General features: G+C 33.3%; 4 protein-coding genes across 6 annotated transcripts; 3 read left to right on the top strand and 1 right to left on the bottom strand.

Annotated features, from left to right (window-relative positions):
- Positions 1-1,219: 1,219 nt before the first annotated feature.
- On the bottom strand, positions 1,220-2,190 carry LOC123195428 (protein DMP7-like). Its single transcript, XM_044609110.1, has one exon. It carries the CDS (start codon positions 2,051-2,053, stop codon positions 1,409-1,411), a length of 645 nt encoding a protein of 214 aa, XP_044465045.1. The 5' UTR covers positions 2,054-2,190; the 3' UTR covers positions 1,220-1,408.
- A 4,115-nt stretch (positions 2,191-6,305) lies between these two features.
- Positions 6,306-10,393, top strand: LOC123196743 (receptor-like protein kinase HSL1). The gene is made up of 2 exons (XM_044610844.1): positions 6,306-9,408; positions 9,702-10,393. Exons 1-2 carry the CDS (start codon positions 6,837-6,839, stop codon positions 10,085-10,087), a joined length of 2,958 nt encoding a protein of 985 aa, XP_044466779.1. The 5' UTR covers positions 6,306-6,836; the 3' UTR covers positions 10,088-10,393.
- A 3,556-nt stretch (positions 10,394-13,949) lies between these two features.
- On the top strand, positions 13,950-16,458 carry LOC123196034 (NAC domain-containing protein 73-like). Of its 3 annotated transcripts, none has more exons than XM_044609917.1 (4): positions 13,950-14,134; positions 14,264-14,627; positions 14,735-14,924; positions 15,508-16,458. In XM_044609917.1, the coding sequence occupies exons 2-4, from the start codon at positions 14,505-14,507 to the stop codon at positions 16,038-16,040; spliced, it is 846 nt and encodes a 281-aa protein (XP_044465852.1). In that variant the 5' UTR covers positions 13,950-14,134; positions 14,264-14,504; the 3' UTR covers positions 16,041-16,458. The 3 variants fall into 3 exon arrangements, with proteins under 3 accessions (XP_044465852.1, XP_044465851.1, XP_044465850.1); XM_044609916.1 differs by having other exon boundaries at positions 13,960-14,117; positions 14,264-14,638; XM_044609915.1 differs by having other exon boundaries at positions 13,960-14,134; positions 14,264-14,638.
- A 2,632-nt stretch (positions 16,459-19,090) lies between these two features.
- On the top strand, positions 19,091-19,819 carry LOC123196824 (homeobox-leucine zipper protein ATHB-52-like). Its single transcript, XM_044610956.1, has one exon. The coding sequence runs from the start codon at positions 19,158-19,160 to the stop codon at positions 19,740-19,742; it is 585 nt and encodes a 194-aa protein (XP_044466891.1). The 5' UTR covers positions 19,091-19,157; the 3' UTR covers positions 19,743-19,819.
- Positions 19,820-20,931: the final 1,112 nt, after the last annotated feature.

The following is a 20,931-nucleotide window of genomic DNA, read 5'->3' as shown; positions in this document are numbered from 1 at the left end:
TAGACTTCCAACTTACTGGATTTCCCCACATTATAAAAAAAAATTTAATCATGGATCTACTTGTGCCTAAATTCCCTACAAAATAAGCATCAACATAGCCCATAATGCAATCCCCCATAGAACTTTTTTCTTTTTTTTTTAATTAATCCTAATGGAATCAGTGCTTTTGACATACCTGAACAAACATACATTTCAACTAGCTAAACCTATACTTTGAACTAGCCACAAACGCTAAGTCAAGACGTGCCCACCATTAAATACAGTAAACTTCTTACAACATTTGAATATGAATATGGTATCTTGGCCATTTCAGCCAGCTCAGCTTCTAATTTTGGACACTAGTCAAGCTAAGTTTGAAATGATGACCAAGTGGTGTCACTGTTTTAGCACTAGTCATAGTGAATCATTGTAGGATTGCCTGGTGACACTCATTAAGATTGAAAAAATGATGCAGCACCTAAACCCTTGAATATGGATCTAATTACAAAGAAAACATAACAAACATTTGGTTTGATCCAATCCAAAGTGGCTTGTACCAAAATTGAATCTACTAATCAATCAATTATTTTAACTATATAACTTTCGAAAGAAAAAATGGCCAGACTCTTAGAAGAGAAAAAACATAAAACTCCTTATAATTATGTAATTTTTTAATTAAAAACTTTTTTCAACTATTGAATTTTCAAATACCTCATTACACTATTTAAGAGTCTCTTATTGTTTTATAGATATCTTCTGTCATTTGAGATTATCTCATCTAAAAACAAAACAACCTGTACATAATGAAAAAACCTCTTACAAATCTTCTAAATAAACAATGTAAAACAAAATATCTTTTACAATTTTCTTTAAATCAATAATATGAGATAAGATTCAATATTAATTCTAACAAGTTTTTTTCTAACTCGAATTTGTCAACCCTTCAATAACGTTTGCAATACACTCGAAATCCTCCATCTTCAATCTTTCCAACAATTGCCTCAAACTCCCTCTAACAATGGAGCCTCAAATTTAAATCGAGTTTGCCTCTTCCCAAGTTATGAAACTTACCTTGATACCACTTGCTAGAAGAAAAAGAAACCATGCAAAACCCAAATCCATGACAAAGAATACACAAACAAATATTTGGTTCGCACTAACCTAACCTAAAATGACATACTTCAAAAGATTTCCCCATGTAAAAACAATTAAACCTATTTATAAAGGAAAGAGTCACCTTTACAATTTTTATTAAATAAGCAATGTGGACAATATTAAAAGCCCGATACCATCACTTTCATGTGAAGATGATGATAAAAAATTTGTGATGGAACTTCTTCATCTTAAGAGTGAAGAGTTATATTGTCACAAATAAATAATATAAAGTACACTAGAAATCAAGGAATAAATGGAAGAGAAATCAGATGAACTACTGATTCCGAAAGACAGAGGACCCAATTCCATGGCGCTTGGAGGGGAACAAAACGAACAATATACTGCACGCAACTCCAATGCAAACAGGCACCGACACTAAGAGCTCTTTGGTTTCATCTGACGGATGTGGGCAGAAACAATTTACAACATTTTTGTCAAACAATGCAACTGCTGCGAAAACCAATATTGACGCAAAGGCATGAAAAAAATCAATGAATTTTAGGCGATATCTAGCAGCCTCTTCTGGTGAAAGTTTCAGTGGTGTGTCAAGAACCCAGAGGCCTCTGAATGTAGCTAGCCCATGTCTAACTTTTGCCCTTTCATCCCGGAAGCTATCGGTTAAACGCAAAATGAAACATGACAGTCCACAGAGAGCCAAGAAGGCTAAAGTTATAACTCTGTTTGTGTGAGTGGGGCATTTGCCTTGATGGGTTAAAATGGGAGAAACAATTTGGAATGTAAGGACAGAGCCCGTGGGGAGAAGCCTTATCAAATGCCCTGTTCCTTTGATTGTTTTCCTTATGGCCTTCTGTGCAGGCGTTTTCGGTTGTTTTAGGGGAATTGCTGCATTTTGCAAAAGGGGTTGCATCTTGTCTTCAATAGTTGTTGTTGATTCTCCATTTTCAATCTTAATTTCCATCACTCTAATTCTCTTCTTATTTTCCTAGTTCCTTGGACTTAGAAAAGAAATGTCTTGCAGGAAACTGAACACCAAGCTACACTTAAAAAGAAATGGGGTTGGGTTTTCCGTTTGATTCTGGCAAACAGCAGCTCAAAATCTTGGCTTTTATGGTAAAGATCTGTTTTGAGGGAAGTAACTGCCATTTCATCAGTTTAGTAGGGAATTTTATTGCGAGTGTTAGATAACATACTTAGTTTTAACTTACACCTTTAATTGCTTCAATGAAATAAACTTAATTTCTCCATGAATCTTTTATAACTGACCACTTTTTTTTCTTTTTTCTTTTTGTAGAAAAAATGAATCCACAAATTATTTTATGTTTCTGTTGGGAGATTCGAGACTAGAGACATGCACCATCATATTCTTCCCAGTGTTATTCCATGGAAGCTTACTAAACTAGGATTGAGAATTTTGTTATGTACTGTCGTCAGTTGTAATTGGAACTGGGGCCTTTTTGCACTGAACTTGGGTTTCATCGTGAGTTATGGGCTAATCTAAAACTGCCCATTGAGCCCAAACTACCCAAGCTTTGGCACACGGATAGAGCTATGGGAATGTTTAGTTAAAGGTGATTAAAAATTATTTTAATAATTTATTTTTTATTATTTATATTATTTTGTTTAATTTATAAATAATAAAATATTTTAATAATATTTTATTATCAATAGTAATGTGATAGGTAATTTAAAAGATAATTTGATTATCATCTCTATCTTAAATATTAAAATAATATTGATTTTATTATAATTATATTTTTATTTATTTATTTTTTATGGTAAAAATAATCTCACTTTCAATTAATATAACAAATAATATAAAAAATATTTTAGAATAATTAAACCTAAGGGCATTTAAATAAAATAATATACTAATATATATTTTTTATTACTTCTAACCAAATACAATAATTATTTATATATATTAATTTTTACTAAATATTATCAAACATAATAATAATTATATTCAATAATCTTTAAAGTAAACTATTTTAAAAATAATTTTATAATTGTAATAATAAAATATTCTTCAAACCAAATACTCTTTAATGATACGCTTAGTTTGGTAATATATTATTATAAGAAATAAAATATTATCACAAATAAAAATTATTAAAAATATTTTTAAATTAGTAAAAAAATTTGTTTTTTATAAATTAAATAAAATAATTTAAATTATATATATATATATATATATTTGATGTATAATATCATTGCTCCCACGAAACCCCAAAGGAAGATTTTGATAAAAAGAACAGCATAAATAGATTAATTAACTGAAAACGAGCTGCAATCTTTATCTCTACGGGGTGGCATATATAATCACTGAAGAATTTTACGATGGAATCAATCTAAATTCAAACACGTGCCTAGCAAATTGCCAAAGTATTTGTAACTGTAGAGAATACTTATTTTCATTTTGGCGTAAAGTTTTGACTCATAATTTGTTATTTTGTAACTTTACTTTTGTTGATGTTAGGGATGTCCCAGCCTTGATTTTTTCTCGTTCGGCCAAATGATTATTTTCCATGTAAGACTTTATGTAAACTCAATTATTTATTAATTAATGAAAATTTAAACTTTAGTTTATCAATTAAATTTTATTATTATTATAATTATTATTAGAGATTAAATTTTTTGTCAATCTCAAACAAAGGCCATTTTGAATTTTAATAAAATCTAAATAATTTTATTTTTGGTAATAATAATAAAAAAATTTAACTGATAAATAAAATTTTAAATTTGCAATAATTAACTAATAAAAAGAGGTTTTAGTCGAACCTTGGGTGTGACATAGTCATTTGGCCTTCTCCTTTTTATCTTCTTGTACTGAGAAAATGACAGCTTGTTTGTCACGGCGAAGTGTGTCTGGCTTCCAAATTGGAATTGGTGGCCACCATCTGCCACTCATCAATTCCTTACTAATTTTTTATCGGAAATTTTATTATTTTTTTATATATTTGAGTACAAAAATTAGTGAAAAATAATGTTAATCAGCCTATAGCATTAATTGTGGGTTTTTAAAAATTAAGAATAAAGTAGTCTTAGAATAACGTTCCTTAGCCGGCGCGGCATTATTATTTATTAGCCGGCCCAAGCAAAGCACACTTCCATCCACTTCTTCACCCAATTTGTATGCATTATTAATATAAATTCCCATTTTCTCTTTATCAAACATAATGCCATTCCTTGCCTATTTGCCATAAAAGATAACTTGGATGATAAAAAAGATAAATTTTTAAAGTAGAGAATTTGGATTCAAATTTTTCTGTAACTAAATTCCATGATTATAAGACTAATTACTAAATTTAAGGTTTGATTTATTTAATATAATTGGTTTTATCCTGAAAGAATAAATTGATTCAAATGAGATTTATTATTTTAAAAAATAAAATATATTTTGTTAAAATGGTGGTTGAATCTCTACATGTGTGTGTGTGTGTCTCTCTCTCTATATATAAAATATTTCATAATATGGTCTACCTAAAAGTAAAATTAAAATAAAATGACCAATTATAATGTAAAGTGGTTGATATTTTATGTATCAATTAGATGACCAACTTCTAAAGATCATCACTACACATATAAAATATGGAAAGGAAATTAATCCATTAGCTCAAAGTCATACTTCATGATCATCAGCATGCCCACTGATTTAAGTTCACATTACCTTTTTGAAAAAATGATGAATACTATTTCAATCGGCTCAATCTTTTTGAAATTAAATTAATTATAGTAAATAAAATAAATTTTAAATTTAATGATTAATTTTATAATAATTAAATTAAATAAATTAAAAATTCTATTTTAATAAATTATCTGAGGATAGGTGAATCATACTTAGAAAAAAAAAAAAAAGAATTTGGAATAGATTTTTTATATGTTGATTTTAGAGTAAAGAGAAAAAAAGAGAGCATCCACGATCCACCCACTTATAATTAATGATTGATTGGTCCATTTATTCAACGACAATAAATGGAGTGTTGAAATTGGACATGGTGGATTTGTCAGAAGCGAGGCCCAACCCGCCCATGTTGACGAAATTCAAGCAACTTTGGGGATCAACTGTTCTATCATGTGGTCTGGTGAAATTTGGTGACCATTTTTTAGACCTAATTACATCAATCAATGCCTAATCAATTAATCCTGTCTTTGACTGATTAATTGTTTCTTAAGTTTCGACATTGATGATTTTGATATTTTATTATTAATAAAATGGTATAAATAATATTATATATAAATAATAATATATTATTATATAATTAAATATTATTTTATTTTTAATTTTAAATTATTAAAACTAAACGCCCTTTTAGGTTTCTATAAAACATATGCTTACCAAAGCCTCAGGGTTCGACTGAAAAATTACAATGACTAAAACATAAATACAATTTAAACCATAAGTCCAATGGTTTAGGTTAATTTACACGGTGAAATTAATAATAACTCCTACAATGGTGTTCCATCTTATATATAACAATTAAGAGTTGAAAAATATTACTTTAAATTAGATGATACAATGAAAATACAGAGATTTGAAAATTGATGAATTTGAAATTTATTTAGATAATTTGTTTTAATAATTTTTAACTTTGATGAAGATGGTAGGTAGAGACCGGGAGGGAGAGAGAAGCCAAGAAGAGAAAAAATATCGATGGTCAGAAGAGAGATTATTGCTGAAGAGTTGTTATTAGAACTCTATAAGAGAAATGATGATTTTTCAAATTTTAAGTAAAAGAAAAGAATTGTTAAGTTTGAAACGTAAAGAAAAATATAATTAAATTTTTAGTTTTTTAAAATATATTTATTAAATAATAATTTTATTTTTGATATTAACTTTAAAAATTATCAAATAGATAAATATTTGAATTTATCAAAGTTAATCAGTATAAATTTGAGACACCACTAATCTTTAGATAATAATAAGCCATTTTGCATATATATAAATTTATGAATGAAAAGGGTTGCCTCCAAAATATCCCCATTTTATGAAGTGGAGCTTCAGCGTTCAGCCTTTGAAAGTCAATGGTTATGGATCCTGGCAACAGGTCCCAGCAGTCTGTCTCAGTAGGCTGTCGTTCTTGCCTTTTGATGTAACCTTTATTGCGTTCACATTGACTGGAGAATGAGAGTGAGAGTCTTTCTACTTATTTATTTGTAAGTCTATTATTTGTGTCCACCACCGTTGTTTCATTCCTTATCTTTTATTTTACCAGGGGCTGTCATTTTTTAGAGCAGAAATGATGGTTTCTACCCCGATGATGATTTGATTGGAAAAAATATGATTCTGCGGTCTAGCTCATTACTTAAAAATGGAATTTGGTTACTGGGTTCACCTAATTTTGGTGTTCTGGGAACATTCTCAGTCTCAGAACATATTCGGTTGAAAGCGAGTTAGAGATTGAAGATTTTGTTATAATTTGATGGTCATTTTGTCTTCCGACATACGCTTAATCTGATTCCGAACATGGCATGGCGTAGAAGCATAGAAAGAAGATGGCAGCCTAACAAGTAACAAATGCTTTGGAAACTTGCTCGTCTTCACTGACTCTCATTGACTGTATATATATATATATATATATATATTTTGTCCGTGTTTGAATTACTTTTATTCAACACTTGCCCCAGTTGCCACTACAGTGCTTCAGTTACCACTATACCCCACTTCCATCTCTCTTCTCATGCTTCTTCTTCAAATCTCACCACTGACACCCACTCAATCGGAATACAACACATAATCCAAAATGCTTCTGTTCTTCCTCTTTCTCTTCCTCTGTTCTTCACCTCTTCTTACTCTTTCTCTGAACCAAGAAGGTCTCTACCTACAGCGTGCCAAACAGGGTTTCTTTGATCCGAATAACGTCCTCTCCTCGTGGGGTAACGACCGTGACGACACTCCGTGCCACTGGCATGGCGTAACCTGCGACTCAACCAACCGAGTCATCAAGGTCGACCTTTCCAATTCACAACTATCGGGGCCGTTCCCTCTCTTCTTTTGTCGGCTTCAGTACCTCACTTCCCTCCATCTTCAGGACAACAACATCAACTCTACACTGCCGGACGAGGTTTCCACGTGTCAGACTCTTACGGAGTTGAATTTAAGCGCCAATTTGATCGTTGGTAAGCTTCCTGAAACTCTATCGCAGTTGAAGAATCTTAAATATTTGGACTTGAGTGCCAATAACTTCTCTGGAGATATTCCGGCGAGTTTTGGTGAGTTTGCTAGCCTTGAATCGCTCTACCTCATGTCTAATCTTTTAGATGGGACAATTTCCGGTGTGCTTGGTAACATTTCGTCTCTTAAAGAGCTTCTTCTTGCTTATAATCCGTTTTCGCCGGGTCCGATACCGAGTGAATTCGGTAACTTGACGAACCTTGAATATCTTTGGCTCTCTGACTGTCAGCGCGAGGGTCATATTCCGGAGAGCATAACTCGGTTGCCTAAGCTTAATAATTTAGACTTGTCGTTGAACAGACTCACTGGGCCAATCCCGAGTTCGATAGCTGAGTTAAGAAGTATAATACAAATAGAGTTGTATAACAATTCTTTATCGGGTGAATTACCGGTTAAATGGCTTAATGCAACGAAGTTGCGGCGACTAGACGCGTCGACGAATGAGTTGAGGGGGACGATTCCGGCCGAGTTGTGTGAATTGCAGCTGGAGTCACTCAACCTGATGGTGAACAGATTGGAGGGTCCTTTGCCAGAGAGCATAAGTAAGTCGACAAAGTTGATCGAACTCAAATTGTTCAACAACAAACTCAGCGGTCAGTTGCCCAGTCAACTCGGGACGAACTCGGCATTACAGATACTGGACGTCTCATACAACCAGTTTTCTGGTGAAATCCCCGCGGGCTTGTGTTCAAACGGGTCGTTAGAGGATCTGGTATTGATATACAATTCATTTTCAGGGCAAATACCAGAAAGTCTTGGAGAGTGCCAGAGCTTAATGAGGGTTCGGCTAAGGAACAATTTGTTATCAGGTTCAGTTCCTGAAAAGTTATGGGGATTACCACATGTTTTTTTGTTAGAGCTTGTGGATAATTCATTTACTGGCCAAATATCAAAACAAGTTTCAGGTGCATATAACCTTTCTGTTCTTTTGGTTTCCAAGAATCAGTTTTCTGGGCCCATCCCAGAAGAAGTCGGGTCATTAAATAAATTAGTTGAATTTTCTGCTTCTGATAATAAGTTTACTGGAGGAATTCCTGGTAGTTTAGTGCATTTGGGGCAGTTGGGGAAGCTTGATCTGAGTGGAAATGAACTTTCGGGTGGGATCCCAGAAAGAATTCAAGGCTGGAGGAGTCTGTATGAGCTCAATTTGGCGGATAATAATCTGTCTGGTGAAATTCCGGCTGAAATTGGGAGCTTGCCAGTGCTAAACTATCTTGATCTTTCTGGGAATTCCTTTTCGGGAAGCATCCCACTCGAATTGCAAAATTTGAAGCTGAATATATTTAATTTGTCAGATAATCAGCTCTCTGGTGAGATTCCCCCTCTTTATGCTAAGGAAATTTTTAAGAATAGCTTTGTGGGGAATCCTGGTTTGTGTGGGGACTTGGCTGGTCTGTGTCCTGACATGAACAGATCTAAGAACCAGGGTTATCTGTGGATTCTGCGGTCAATCTTCATACTTGCAGCTCTAGTTTTTGTTGTTGGTATTGTTTGGTTCTATGTCAAATATAGGAGTTTCAAGAAGAATAAGAGAAGAATTGCTTTATCGAAGTGGAAATCTTTCCATAAAATTGGCTTCACTGAATTTGAGATTGTTGGATGTCTCAAAGAGGAAAACTTGATCGGAAGTGGGGCTTCTGGGAGAGTTTATAAAGTTGTTCTTAGTAGTGGTGAAGCAGTGGCAGTGAAAAAGCTGTTTGGAAGACCCAAGAGGGAGGATGCAAGTAATGGGTCACAGAGAGATGAATTTGAAGTAGAAGTTGAAACACTGGGGATGATTCGGCACAAGAATATTGTGAGATTGTGGTGCTGTTGCAACAGTGGAGATAGCAAGCTTCTAGTTTATGAATACATGCCAAATGGGAGCTTGGGGGATTTGTTGCATAGCAGCAAGGCAGGTTTGTTGGATTGGCCAACCAGGTATAAGATAGCTTTAGATTCAGCTGAGGGGTTGTCTTATTTGCATCATGATTGTGTTCCTCCAATTGTTCATCGAGATGTGAAATCCAACAATATACTTTTGGATGAAGAGTTTAATGCTAGAGTTGCGGATTTTGGAGTCGCTAAAGTGGTTGAAAGGGTTAGCAAGGGACAAGAGTCTATGTCTGGGATTGCGGGTTCTTGCGGTTACATTGCACCAGGTATAATAGCAGACTTCTTTAATTAATGTCCATTATTGTTGTTTTCAATTAACTCTGTTGGCTTCTTGATTTTATTTTCTTAAAGACTTGCCCACTGCATTTATATAAAAATTTAAATATGTTCTAGCAAAACCTGTGTTTGCTAGTACTAGTGAAGTGCAAGTTTGGACTATCAATGTAGTTGACATTATGATCATTGTCTTTTAATACAAATTTTAATAGCAATTCCTTACAAAATACTTTTAGCTTACTTCTAATTAAGTTTACTGTATTTGGTCATATTTTTGATGCAGAATATGCTTATACTCTTCGAGTGAACGAAAAGAGTGACATATACAGTTTTGGAGTTGTTCTCATGGAGTTAGTTACTGGTAGACTTCCAATTGATCCAGCATTTGGGGATAAAGACTTGGTAAAATGGGTCTGCACCACCTTGGACCAGAAAGATTTTGACAGTGTGATTGACCCCAAACTCGATTCTAGTTACAAGGAAGAAATCTGCAGGGTCCTGGAGATCAGTCTCCTCTGCACCAATGCACTTCCTATTAACCGCCCTTCAATGCGAAAGGTGGTTAAGTTGTTGCAAGAGGCTAGTACTGAGAAGAAATCTCAGACCAGGAAGGATGGGAAGCTCTCCCCTTACTATCACGAAGAGGCCTCCGATCAATTTGTAGTTTAATAATTTAGCTACTCCTTAATGGTGTTTGATTGCGCAGGGTAAAGGGAATGAGGCAGATTTTCAAGGGTGCCCTCTTGAATGGTGCATCAACAGTAGATAAGATGATAGATTTAGACTTCCAAGAGTATCATTGTAGTTGGTGATTATGGTTGTTTATTGTATTTAGTTGGTGGTTAGGTGCTATTGTAACATGCAAACATGAGATTTGTCAACAATGACAATCACCATTTCAGCAACACGGCTGTTCATGATTGTAAAAATACTGAAATCTGCGGGGATCTAAAGCTTTGAGTGTCTGATTTTTAATGTTCCTTCCATTTTTCTCGTGTTTGAAAGGGTCCAAGTTCAGACTGAGTGAACAGCTTCTGTCCATTTAATAAAAGATACGATAATTGAATGTAAGTGGTAGGCATTTATCTTCTTGGCCGTCCATTTGTTGAAATGGGTCCTCTTGTCTTCTTCGATAACACAAATTGGAGAATGAGAGCTTTCAGCCTACAGGAAGTAAATGGCGTTGGTGGCACGCACATTTCACTATAATCATACACCGGTTGTGTCATTGTATTTATTCTGGGAAAGGCATCTGATAACAAGATGACCAAATGGGCTTTTTAGAATTGGCCCTAAGTGGAGGAGTTAAGTTCCTATTTTAATGGTAGTCTTGGATGGTACGTTAGCCCTACAAGATGATGATGAGGAAGTGGAAGATTTGGGTTGCGTTTATATATGGATACTATCCAACTTCAAATCCATAATAATTATTTCATAATTACTTCATTGAGATTTCAAAGTGTAATGAAAAGAATTCACGCCGGTTCCGGGAGCCAATCACCATGAAAACTCAAATCTGAAAGTGAAATGGGACCAGAAACTACCCAAGTGCAATCGCGATGAGAACTGTACTAATAACAAACCCAATATTAGCAGTAGTACGAAAAAATACAAAGACCAAAAGACTTATTCCCACCCAAGCTTTAGTCCTTTTGAAAAATCAAAATACTTATCCGAAACAGTTCTTTCGCTCATTTTTGGTCTAAAAAACTATAATAAATACTTCGAAAATATCACTAAAGAAGGATAGGGTATCGACAAGATAGATATTATAATATTATAATGAATAATTAAAAAGAATGATCGTTGAAAAGAGATACAGTTGTGGGAATATAATTACAATTTTTTAAACAATAAGGGGGCAGTTGAATGAGTTAAAAAAAAAAAAACACCTTAGCATTAAAATAAAGTTTTTAAAATTAAGTTAGGAAAAATGATATAATTTTATTTTTTTAATATTATTAATTAAATAATATTTATACCTTTAAAACTAACATATTTTAACTACAACAATTGATAAGTGAGTATTTAGATTTTTTAAAATCAACAGGTGAAATATTATCAATGGGCTATACTTAGGTTAGGGATAAGTCTTTTGACGTAATATTAGCAAGTTGGGGGTGGCATGCAGGCTCATCAGCAAGTAGAGAAAGATGGAAAGAGAAGAGGTGGAAATTGAAGGGAAGACAAGACATCCCAAAAAGGATTTCTTTTAAACCTTTGGAGGTGAAAATGATGTATCGCATTTATTCTCTCTAAATTATAACCAATATACCTATCTTTATTTTACAAAAAAATAATAATAATGTTAGCTTTGAATGAATTCAAAGACAAATTCTACAACTGTAAAGGGTCCTCAAATCCCCCCCGAGAAACACGTTGGGATGAAGCCTACAAGATTCAGATCATGTCTATTCATCTATTAATCTACACCAAAAATAAAATCTAACATAGTCACTTGCATATAATGAATTGTGGAAGCTATCACCACCCACAATAATTTACATATGTACATATCAATAAATTTATTTATACCTAATTTAAAAATATAAATATATATAATTAAATATTAAAAAATACACAATTATATAATAACATAAATAAATATGTATATATTTATATACTTAAAATAAATATATATAGTATTATTCATACATGCATGCACGCACGCGGGCACATACACACATATATATATATATGGTGAAGAAATTTCAATGGCTAATTCTTATTAATATAACTTCTGGTACAATTGGTATATACAAATTTATTCTTCTCTGAATGTGATATCAATATCAGATTTTTAATTTACTTGATTTAATAGTCATAAAATTAATCACTAGATTCAGAGTTTATTTTATTTGATATGATTAATTCAATTATAAAAATAACAATTTGGTTTCAGTGAGATTTCTCGTCAAATTAATAATAATAATAATGGAAATGAAATTTATGTTTATCTATAAACTCAAATAAGAAACTGCTATTTTTTTCTTCTATTGAAATATTTGGTGCAATATTTTTTTCTGCCTTTTCAATTTTCAATACCAATAAAACTGTTTATACTCACTTTATATACACAAATATATATACACTTCAAATAATTAAGTGATTTTAAATTAATAATAAAATAACACTTAATCATATGATAATATATATAATGTATATATAATTATGTATCAGAAGTGGGTACATATAGTTAGTATACAAATAAATATATAATGATATATTATTATATAAATATATATTATTTTATTATTAATTTAAAATTAACTAATTATATAATAATATATAATATGTATACTTGATTGTGCCCCTATAATTTTATTGATAAAATGAGATAAGCAGTGTCAAATAAAAAAGTAAAATTGGAGGAGCGACAATGAGGTAGAATGTCACCCTAGAGTGTGAAAAAAGCTAAAATATTTGGCTGTAAATTTGTGTGTGTGTGTGTGTGTGTGTGTGTGTATACATATATTAATAGGACAAAAGACTTATTCCCACCCAAAATATAGTGAATTCCCAAACTCTCATCCTTCAACTTTTAAAAACTCAAACACCTAAGATTTAGGAAATTAACATCTACCCTCCAAAATTAAGTTAATATTAAGGGCAAAATTATTATTTAATAATAATATTTAAAGTTTACATCATTTTAACTCTTAATTTGAAACACTAATAATTTCTCATAAAATTAAGTTTTGAAAAGTAATATTTTCCCCCTACCTAGGGTTTCCAATTTCACTGGCAAATTTTCAAACAACGATGGTCGATCTCTCTTCCTCTAGTGTCGTCTCTCCCTCTGATGCTCAATATCAGACCAATGACATTTGGATTATATGAAATCTAGACGAAGAGTTTTAACTCTTCGTCTAGATTTTTGTTGTTCAGACGAAATCAACTTCGTCTGGACAATGACGATAGTCTAGAAGAGACCGATCTCCTCATCTAGACAGTCGTTGTGGTCCAGACGAAACCGATTTTGTCTAAACGATGAAAATCTAGATGAAGAGTTGAAACTCTTTATTTGGATTTCGTTTGGATTCCATCGAATTTAAACTTTATCGATTTGATATTAAGCATTGGAGGGAGAAATGACACTGCGAGGGAGAGAGATCTGCCATTGTTGGCCAAAAATTCGTTGACAAAATTGGAAACCCTAGGTAGGGGGGAAAATATCACTTTTCAAAAATTAATTTTAGAGAAAATTATTAGTTTTTTAAATTAAGGGGGTAAAATGATATAAATGTTAAATATTATTATTAAATAACGATTTTACCTTTAACCTTAACTTAATTTTGAAGGGTAGGTACTAGTTTTTTAAATTATAAGTGAGTGTTTAAGTTTTTAAAAGTCGAAAATAAAAATTTGGGAACTCACTATACCTTGATTGGGAATAAGTCTTTTGGCCTATATAACATGATAAAGAAGAAACGATTAATATTACCAGACATACTTTTATTTCTTAACGTAGACTTCTCATGTAAAGCAAGAAACCTCTCTCTCTCTCTCTCTCTCATTCTCAGATGAAACACCTCTTGTTCTTGAATCAGATTGCCCCTACTCCACTCAACCCACCCTAATTATATTTCTTTATTATTTTAGGGTTTGAACCAGTCTTAACAAATCAAAGTTGTCTTTAGGCTGAGTAAAAAAGACACAAAAACTACATTTATTCTCCTACAAGTTTTCATACACAAATGTAAGCAAAATCCAAACGTAAGATCCAAGCAAACCTTTTTTTATTTTCATTCTCTTTCTTCAATTCGTTCTTACTATATTTATCAGAATTTTAGAATCTATATAGCTTGGTAAAAAGTTATGACGAATTTTATTTAATTTCTTCAGTTTATGACCCTTAAGAAGATAGAGAAGAGGTGGCTTGAGGGGGAACAATTAAGCTTTGGAAGAGACAAGTTGCTTTTTCTTCTTTTCCTTTTTGCTATCACCTTATCTCTCTCCCTGTCTCTTATATTGTTGTATTGCTTAATTTGGAGTGCTAGCGGCACTGGGGGAAAGAAGAAAATAAGAAACATCAGTTGTGTGATGGGCATAAGAGAACAGTAACCAAAGGAAATGACTTGGTGCAATGACTGCAGTGATGTGCAAACAATTGAGAGAAGCTCGTCGCCATTACCTGCTAATACTATTACAGCCAAAGCCAAAGACTGCCTGGTTAGATCTTGCCCCTCATGTGGTCATCAGATTAAATGTAATCAGCAGGTCTGGGTTTAGTGCTTCTTTCAATGTAATGAAATGTATGTATCATGATTTTTTATTATTATTTTTTCTGTGATGTTTTGATTTGTTTTGTTGTAGCCGAGAATTCATGATTTGCCTGGACTACCAGCTGGGGTGAAGTTTGATCCCACGGATCAAGAACTTCTGGAGCATCTGGAAGGCAAGGTTCGATCTGATAGCCGTAAGCTTCACCCACTTATCGATGAGTTCATCCCTACACTTGAAGGCGAAAATGGAATTTGCTATACCCACCCGGAAAAGTTGCCAGGTAAATTATAAAGTAGCACTGATCGATGAAACCTACAGTTCACTGTCAATTTCTGGTAAAAGGTTGTTCGTTGTGAGTGAAATAAATCAGAAAGGCACAGTGACTGATGGGTTATCATTAGGTTTTCGATTTAATGACGCTTAAACGAACATTTATACCACGGTTTGCTTCATTACTGAGTTGACCTAAGTATCCAAATCATTGTGTTGCAGCTGCAAAATATGAGGTCCATATGCATAGATTAATCTACTAGTAATAAGCAACTTTCTCCCCTTTTCTCTCTGTAAAAGAATGTGATTAATTTTATTGTATGGTGGTTAATTCACCTTTCTCCTCTTTTCAAGAAACCTTTCAACCAACCATATGTGGCGTCTACAATCAGATACGAAGAAATAGTCAACCTACTTCCGGTAGGACAGCCATTATCAATGAAGAAACCCCTCAACTAACCCTTGCAAAATAAGCCAAATTCTTAGTACCATGTTCATTAGAGAAACGGACGGCTGCTGTTTTAAACTTTGTTTCAACAAGATGTACTGTTAAGTTTTTTTCCTTCTTTTTTGTTTTGGTTGTATGCATGCAGGAGTTAGCACAGATGGGCTAGTTCGTCACTTCTTTCATCGACCATCGAAAGCATATACAACAGGAACCAGAAAGAGAAGAAAGGTTCACACAGACACGGAGGGCGGTGAGACCCGGTGGCACAAAACTGGCAAGACTAGGCCGGTGTTTGTTAGTGGCAAGGTAAAAGGTTACAAGAAAATTCTTGTGCTTTACACCAATTACGGAAAGCAGAAAAAGCCTGAGAAAACCAATTGGGTGATGCACCAGTACCACCTCGGCAACAACGAAGAAGAGAAAGATGGAGAGCTTGTGGTTTCAAAAGTTTTTTACCAAACACAGCCGAGACAATGTGGTTCACTCATGAAGGACACCCTCCCTCCAAAATCAATGAAGGGGCCAAGTGGCCATGAGGGTCTCAAAAATAATCCAGGTCTTGAGACGTATTACAATTCTTCATTCATATCTTTTGATCAAGGAGGTCAAAATAGAGCTAGCCCTCCTCAAATGATTCCCCATTTCGCATCCCATGGTGGTTCTTCGTTTATTCCTTGAAACCAGAGAATAAAAAAACAAAAAAAGAAAAATGAATAAATAAGGGAGGCAGGGAAGAAAAGGGAGAAAAAGGAAGTTAAAATGGAGGCTAGAGATGTGCTTCCAATAATTGTGCAATGGTGGGAATAAGTTGATATACAAATAATATTTCGGGAAAGGAGCACACAAGGGACAGGAAGAATAAGGAAGAGTTTTCTTGAAGAGTAGTAGAAGTTGGATTCTTGAACGTGGAATTTGAGGATTTGAACTGAACACTTTTTTATTTTTTTGTTAGGCTTTAAAATGCAAGCTTTGTACAGTTTCAAGAATGTAAATTTGACAAACATGGGTCATGGGCAATGACAATGTTAACTTTCAAACTGTACACACATATTTTTATCTTCATATAATATTATATTAGGATTTACCCTTTTTTTCTGTATTTCTTTTTTCTAGTATGGTTGTATACTTTTTATAACTGGGACTTACCCAACTTCATCGGAAAAGTAAATTTGGGGATCAATAATCAGATTTATAATTACTATATTGAATACGTTAAGGTTTCGCTTTATATGATTTTGCTATTTGATTTTTTTTTTTTTACTTATGAAGTCTCTTGTATGTGAGCTAATTAATAATATATGGGTATAAGTTGAGTTACACACCATTCTAGGCATTGGTTATGACTTGCATGTTGAACATGATTTTTGGTCCTATGAAGTAACCTAGTCTTTGTTAGTGAAGATAAGTGTAGTTGTAGAGAATGTATACGATGACATGAGTTCAAGTCCACATGTCAATAGCGGTATGAGTTATCTTCATGTACAAGATATGAGTTCTCTACACTCTAAAATTATATGAGTTATTTGCATAATGTATTTGATGTGAGTTATCTACACATCAAGTGAGAGTTTGAGCTTTAGAGACAAATGTTGTGATAACAAGTAAACGTTGGATCAAGGTTTTCATTTAGAGATATTATATAAAAGTTGTTACTTAAATGCAACAAAGAATGTCTATGTAATTAAAAAAATAAATAATAAAGAAAATTAAAGAGTTTTTAAGTGATTTAATTGTTTGAGCAAAATTTGTGCCTACTATAGTGTTATTTACTGTTTTTAACAATTTGTTCACTAGGGACAATTATAAAGACTATTGCTTCCTAGAAGAATTCAAAGAATGCATTTTATTTTGGCTTAGGAAGATTAGATCTACACAATATGCTTTTCTTTGGTTTATATACTTAAACTGAGAGGATGTTGTTGTCACTAGGGGCACGTGGTGTCTGGAGGTTTCACTAAAATTGCATGTCTGTTTTATTAAAATAATACATATACTATCAAGATCATCAAGGTTGGGTGTAGAGTCATCACTTTTTCATTAAATACAATAAGTGTTATTTAATTTAACAATTCAGTTACTTTGCATTTAATTAACACAATTAACTTCCTTGCCAAAGTAATGATTATATCAAGTACTTGTCCATTCTAAAAATTTGAATATCTTGTTTAATGATGGACATGTGGGTATAATTGATAATTTTGAATATTTTCTTAACTCGAAGAACATGTACATGTGTTATACAAATATACTCATTCAAACCACATGGGTTATCTACACTCTCTTAGCATGAGTTGTCTATATTAAGTCATTGAACTGCTAGACACACATCATGGACCTACTACTTGGCAACTGATATAGAATAAAGTATAAGGGTGTAAAGCCTACCAAGACAGCTCCTATTATTTTTGTCTTGTCCAACTACAAAGTAGGGTTGTTATTCAAGATTATCAAAATCCAGCTCGAGTTGTTTAAATCCAAGCTTGTAAAAAAATCTCGAGGAAAAATTTTAGGTTTGCCTATTCGGATTTCATATTTTTTGTTTAGACTAGGTTCATTAAAATTTTTTAAATTTTAAGTTTATTTTAAGCTTGTTCTATAACTTTAAAAACTTATAAAACACTCTTACAATCTCTTACAGGTTTGAAAACCTATTAATTACACTCCGCCCCATAATAAATTTTTAGGATGTATCCAACGTCGAAGTTAAACAACTTTTGTATAAACTTAAACCTGATAATTTAATAAATTTTTTTTCCAGTTTCGGGCCAAAAAAATAAGGTGTTGGGCTTGTTTGACCCAATTGCTTGCCCTACGATCTAGTGTTATTTTTTGTTTGGACCAGTACCGCCACTGATTAACCACAGCCAAACACAAAACAAAGTAACAAATGCACAATGGTATCAGAAAACCAAATTTTTTGCATTTGAACCTCAAAATTTTTTCAACTGATAAAATCTTTTTCTTTTCTTTTACGTTTACGCATAAGCGGCCAGTATCTAAAATTCACGTATCCTGTAAACATACTAGAGATGAGCACGGCCTTGACTCAAAATGGGCCAAACTAATTAGCCACTTAATTTTAAGGGTAGTACATAATGAACAAAGCGCTCACATTGCCAAGAAGAAGAATAGTCCTTATTCAAACCCTTTTCTTAGTTTGATTTGAACAAGTTATCAAACCGCATCAAACTGGTCCATGGTATAATTTATATTCTCTCTCGCTTGAGACCTGGAAAGAGAGAACAAATTGGAAATGACAAGGACAAAACTGGTTGATTTTTGTATTGACTGTATAAGACATGGATTATCACCATGTTTCGGATCAATTAGCCTTGATTGATTTTTCAGGTCATATCATTTTGCCATAATGTTTTCAGTTTATAGCACTACAACAAGGGGAACTAATCTGACAAGACAAATACCAGCTATATACATTTGACGCCTTAATGCAGAATGACATTCATAAGGAAGCTGCCAAATTGAGATGTTTCAAATAAGCATATCACATGGTCTCCGATTAAGAAAAATATAAAATGACTCCTGTAATTATAGAACAACCAATTCAACAAGAAGCAGTTGGAACGTTACCATCTACCAATTAATTAGAGGACCCATATTCTGTTCTCAGGTTTGACCCTCTGGGAACCTTGCATCTGTGGTTCCCACTTGCATTAGCTTTAAGAACTAATGACTTATCCAAGCAATCTACTTAAATTGTATCTCTCTCTTCACCTAAATCTACTTCAAATAGAGATTTAAAGGTGTACCAGTTTAAGGCTTTCCTTGTACTTGAAAATGTTTTATGGGAAGTTTCACTCGAGCTCCACCTACAAACACCCAGAAATGGATTTTCAATTCAGTTCAAATGAAAACCGACAGCTAATGAAACCAAACAGAAAAAGGCTCACCCAGGACCAGATCAGGCTCTTGGAGACAAGCTTCAATTCTAACCGAAAGCTCCAAGTAGACAGCAAACTTGAGCTTGCCCGCAGACTAGGCCTACCACCAAGACAGGTAGCAATTTGGTACCAAAATAGACGAGCACGGGAGAAGATCCATACAATAGAGGTCGACCATAAGACCATCCAACTAGAACTAGACAGTGTGTTGGCAGAAAATCGAAGGCTTGAACAAGAAGTTGCCATGCTGAAACATGAGCTGAACAAGGTTCAACAGATGCTATCTGTAGCTAACCCTATCACTCTTCTGCCTTCGTCAACATCTCAGACCTACTCAAGCTCCCCTGCCTACATGATTTACAGTTGGGAAAATTCAGAAGCTTTGCCACTAGAGGAGCTATATTCTTGCCTGATTAGCTCAGAAGGCCAGCCCAAGAAACAGGGCAGAAATGATCTTCCAGTTCATTCTGTAAGATTTTGATGTATAAAATTATATATAATCACATGCAATTGAAGTTACTTGAGGTCGTTCATAAATGCAGATAGTTTCATTCAGCATATACTCCTAAAATTTGCATATGATAACCACAAAGATAATTCTTGTTTACTAGAATTACGTAATGAGTTAATGGTTTATATGTTATTGATAATATTTATACCACAAACAATAGAGTTTATATAAAATTCCCACAACACAAGCCCAGAGACTAAAGGCGTTCAGGCTGGTCTTTTAATTTTGAACCATATCTTGATTGAGATGAGATTTAATATTATTCTTCAAACACTAACACTGGAGACTAAGATGGAATTATTACAACATAAATATAGAGACTACAGGCATTCAAGCTGTATTTTCAAATCACAGCATCTATAGACAATTTTGAACTGGATCCAAAATCCATCAACTCACGTTTGATGTGAGAAAATGAATGAACTTGTCTAATTTGATGGCCCATTTCCAAGTCTAAAAGCACATAAAAAGTTAGCCGGTTCAAAAGGTCCATCATGTTTGGTTGTCTGCAGCCAAAACAGACCCACTTGATTATTTTCGTCTTGCTTAAGCACTTGGCTAGACTGCAGACATAATGACAAGTTTGATCAAATTGATCAGCAATTAAAAACTTCTCTCACCTGACTCAACTTTGCTAAGTTAAGATGCAAGTTGAATTGAGAAATAAAAACCTACAAATTAAAGCAAAATTAAGAAAGCTCACCAGTTGGGCATATTTTACTTCTGACATAGCTGCAGCATGAATCATGATGACGCACATCTGATTTATCTCCTTATATTTACAAAATTTACTTAATATTTCTCTCCTAAACCAAAACTTTTGACTACAATTTTTTATCTGATCAATACATTTGGTGATATATTATAAGTACATATGAAGGAAAAAACAGGCCTTAGATGCTATATTGAAAATTTCAATATATTTAGACAGGAATGTAGCAGACACACAATGTTCTAAACAATCCATTTAAAGTTAAACGATAAGCAGAAAGAACGTCAAATTCTCAAAAAACGAAGGCAAAGCAGGGAAAATTACTGAAATACATATATAAAGATAACATTTTTAAACCACAAACAATTACCTTTCTGCATGTCACATGAACTAAGAAATGCATGTATGCACACGCAAGATATGTACCATAAGATCAAGCTTCAGAAT

The sequence above is a fragment of the Mangifera indica genome, chromosome 14 (assembly GCF_011075055.1).
Source record: "Mangifera indica cultivar Alphonso chromosome 14, CATAS_Mindica_2.1, whole genome shotgun sequence".
Taxonomy (NCBI): domain Eukaryota; kingdom Viridiplantae; phylum Streptophyta; class Magnoliopsida; order Sapindales; family Anacardiaceae; genus Mangifera; species Mangifera indica.
Note: the sequence above shows the minus strand (reverse complement) of the source record. Positions and strands in the feature narration are given on the sequence as shown.

Excerpts from the sequence above, each read along its gene's own strand:
- LOC123196824 (XM_044610956.1), top strand. The coding sequence starts at position 19,158 with ATGTTTTATGGGAAGTTTCACTCGAGCTCCACCTACAAACACCCAGAA.
- LOC123196034 (XM_044609916.1), top strand. The coding sequence starts at position 14,492 with ATGACTTGGTGCAATGACTGCAGTGATGTGCAAACAATTGAGAGAAGC. Across the intron at positions 14,639-14,734 it reads AGATTAAATGTAATCAGCAG|CCGAGAATTCATGATTTGCC; the intron begins GTCTGGGTTTAG and ends GTTTTGTTGTAG. Across the intron at positions 14,925-15,507 it reads CCACCCGGAAAAGTTGCCAG|GAGTTAGCACAGATGGGCTA; the intron begins GTAAATTATAAA and ends GTATGCATGCAG.
- LOC123196743 (XM_044610844.1), top strand. The coding sequence starts at position 6,837 with ATGCTTCTGTTCTTCCTCTTTCTCTTCCTCTGTTCTTCACCTCTTCTT. Across the intron at positions 9,409-9,701 it reads TTGCGGTTACATTGCACCAG|AATATGCTTATACTCTTCGA; the intron begins GTATAATAGCAG and ends TTTTTGATGCAG.
- LOC123195428 (XM_044609110.1), bottom strand. The coding sequence starts at position 2,053 with ATGGAAATTAAGATTGAAAATGGAGAATCAACAACAACTATTGAAGAC.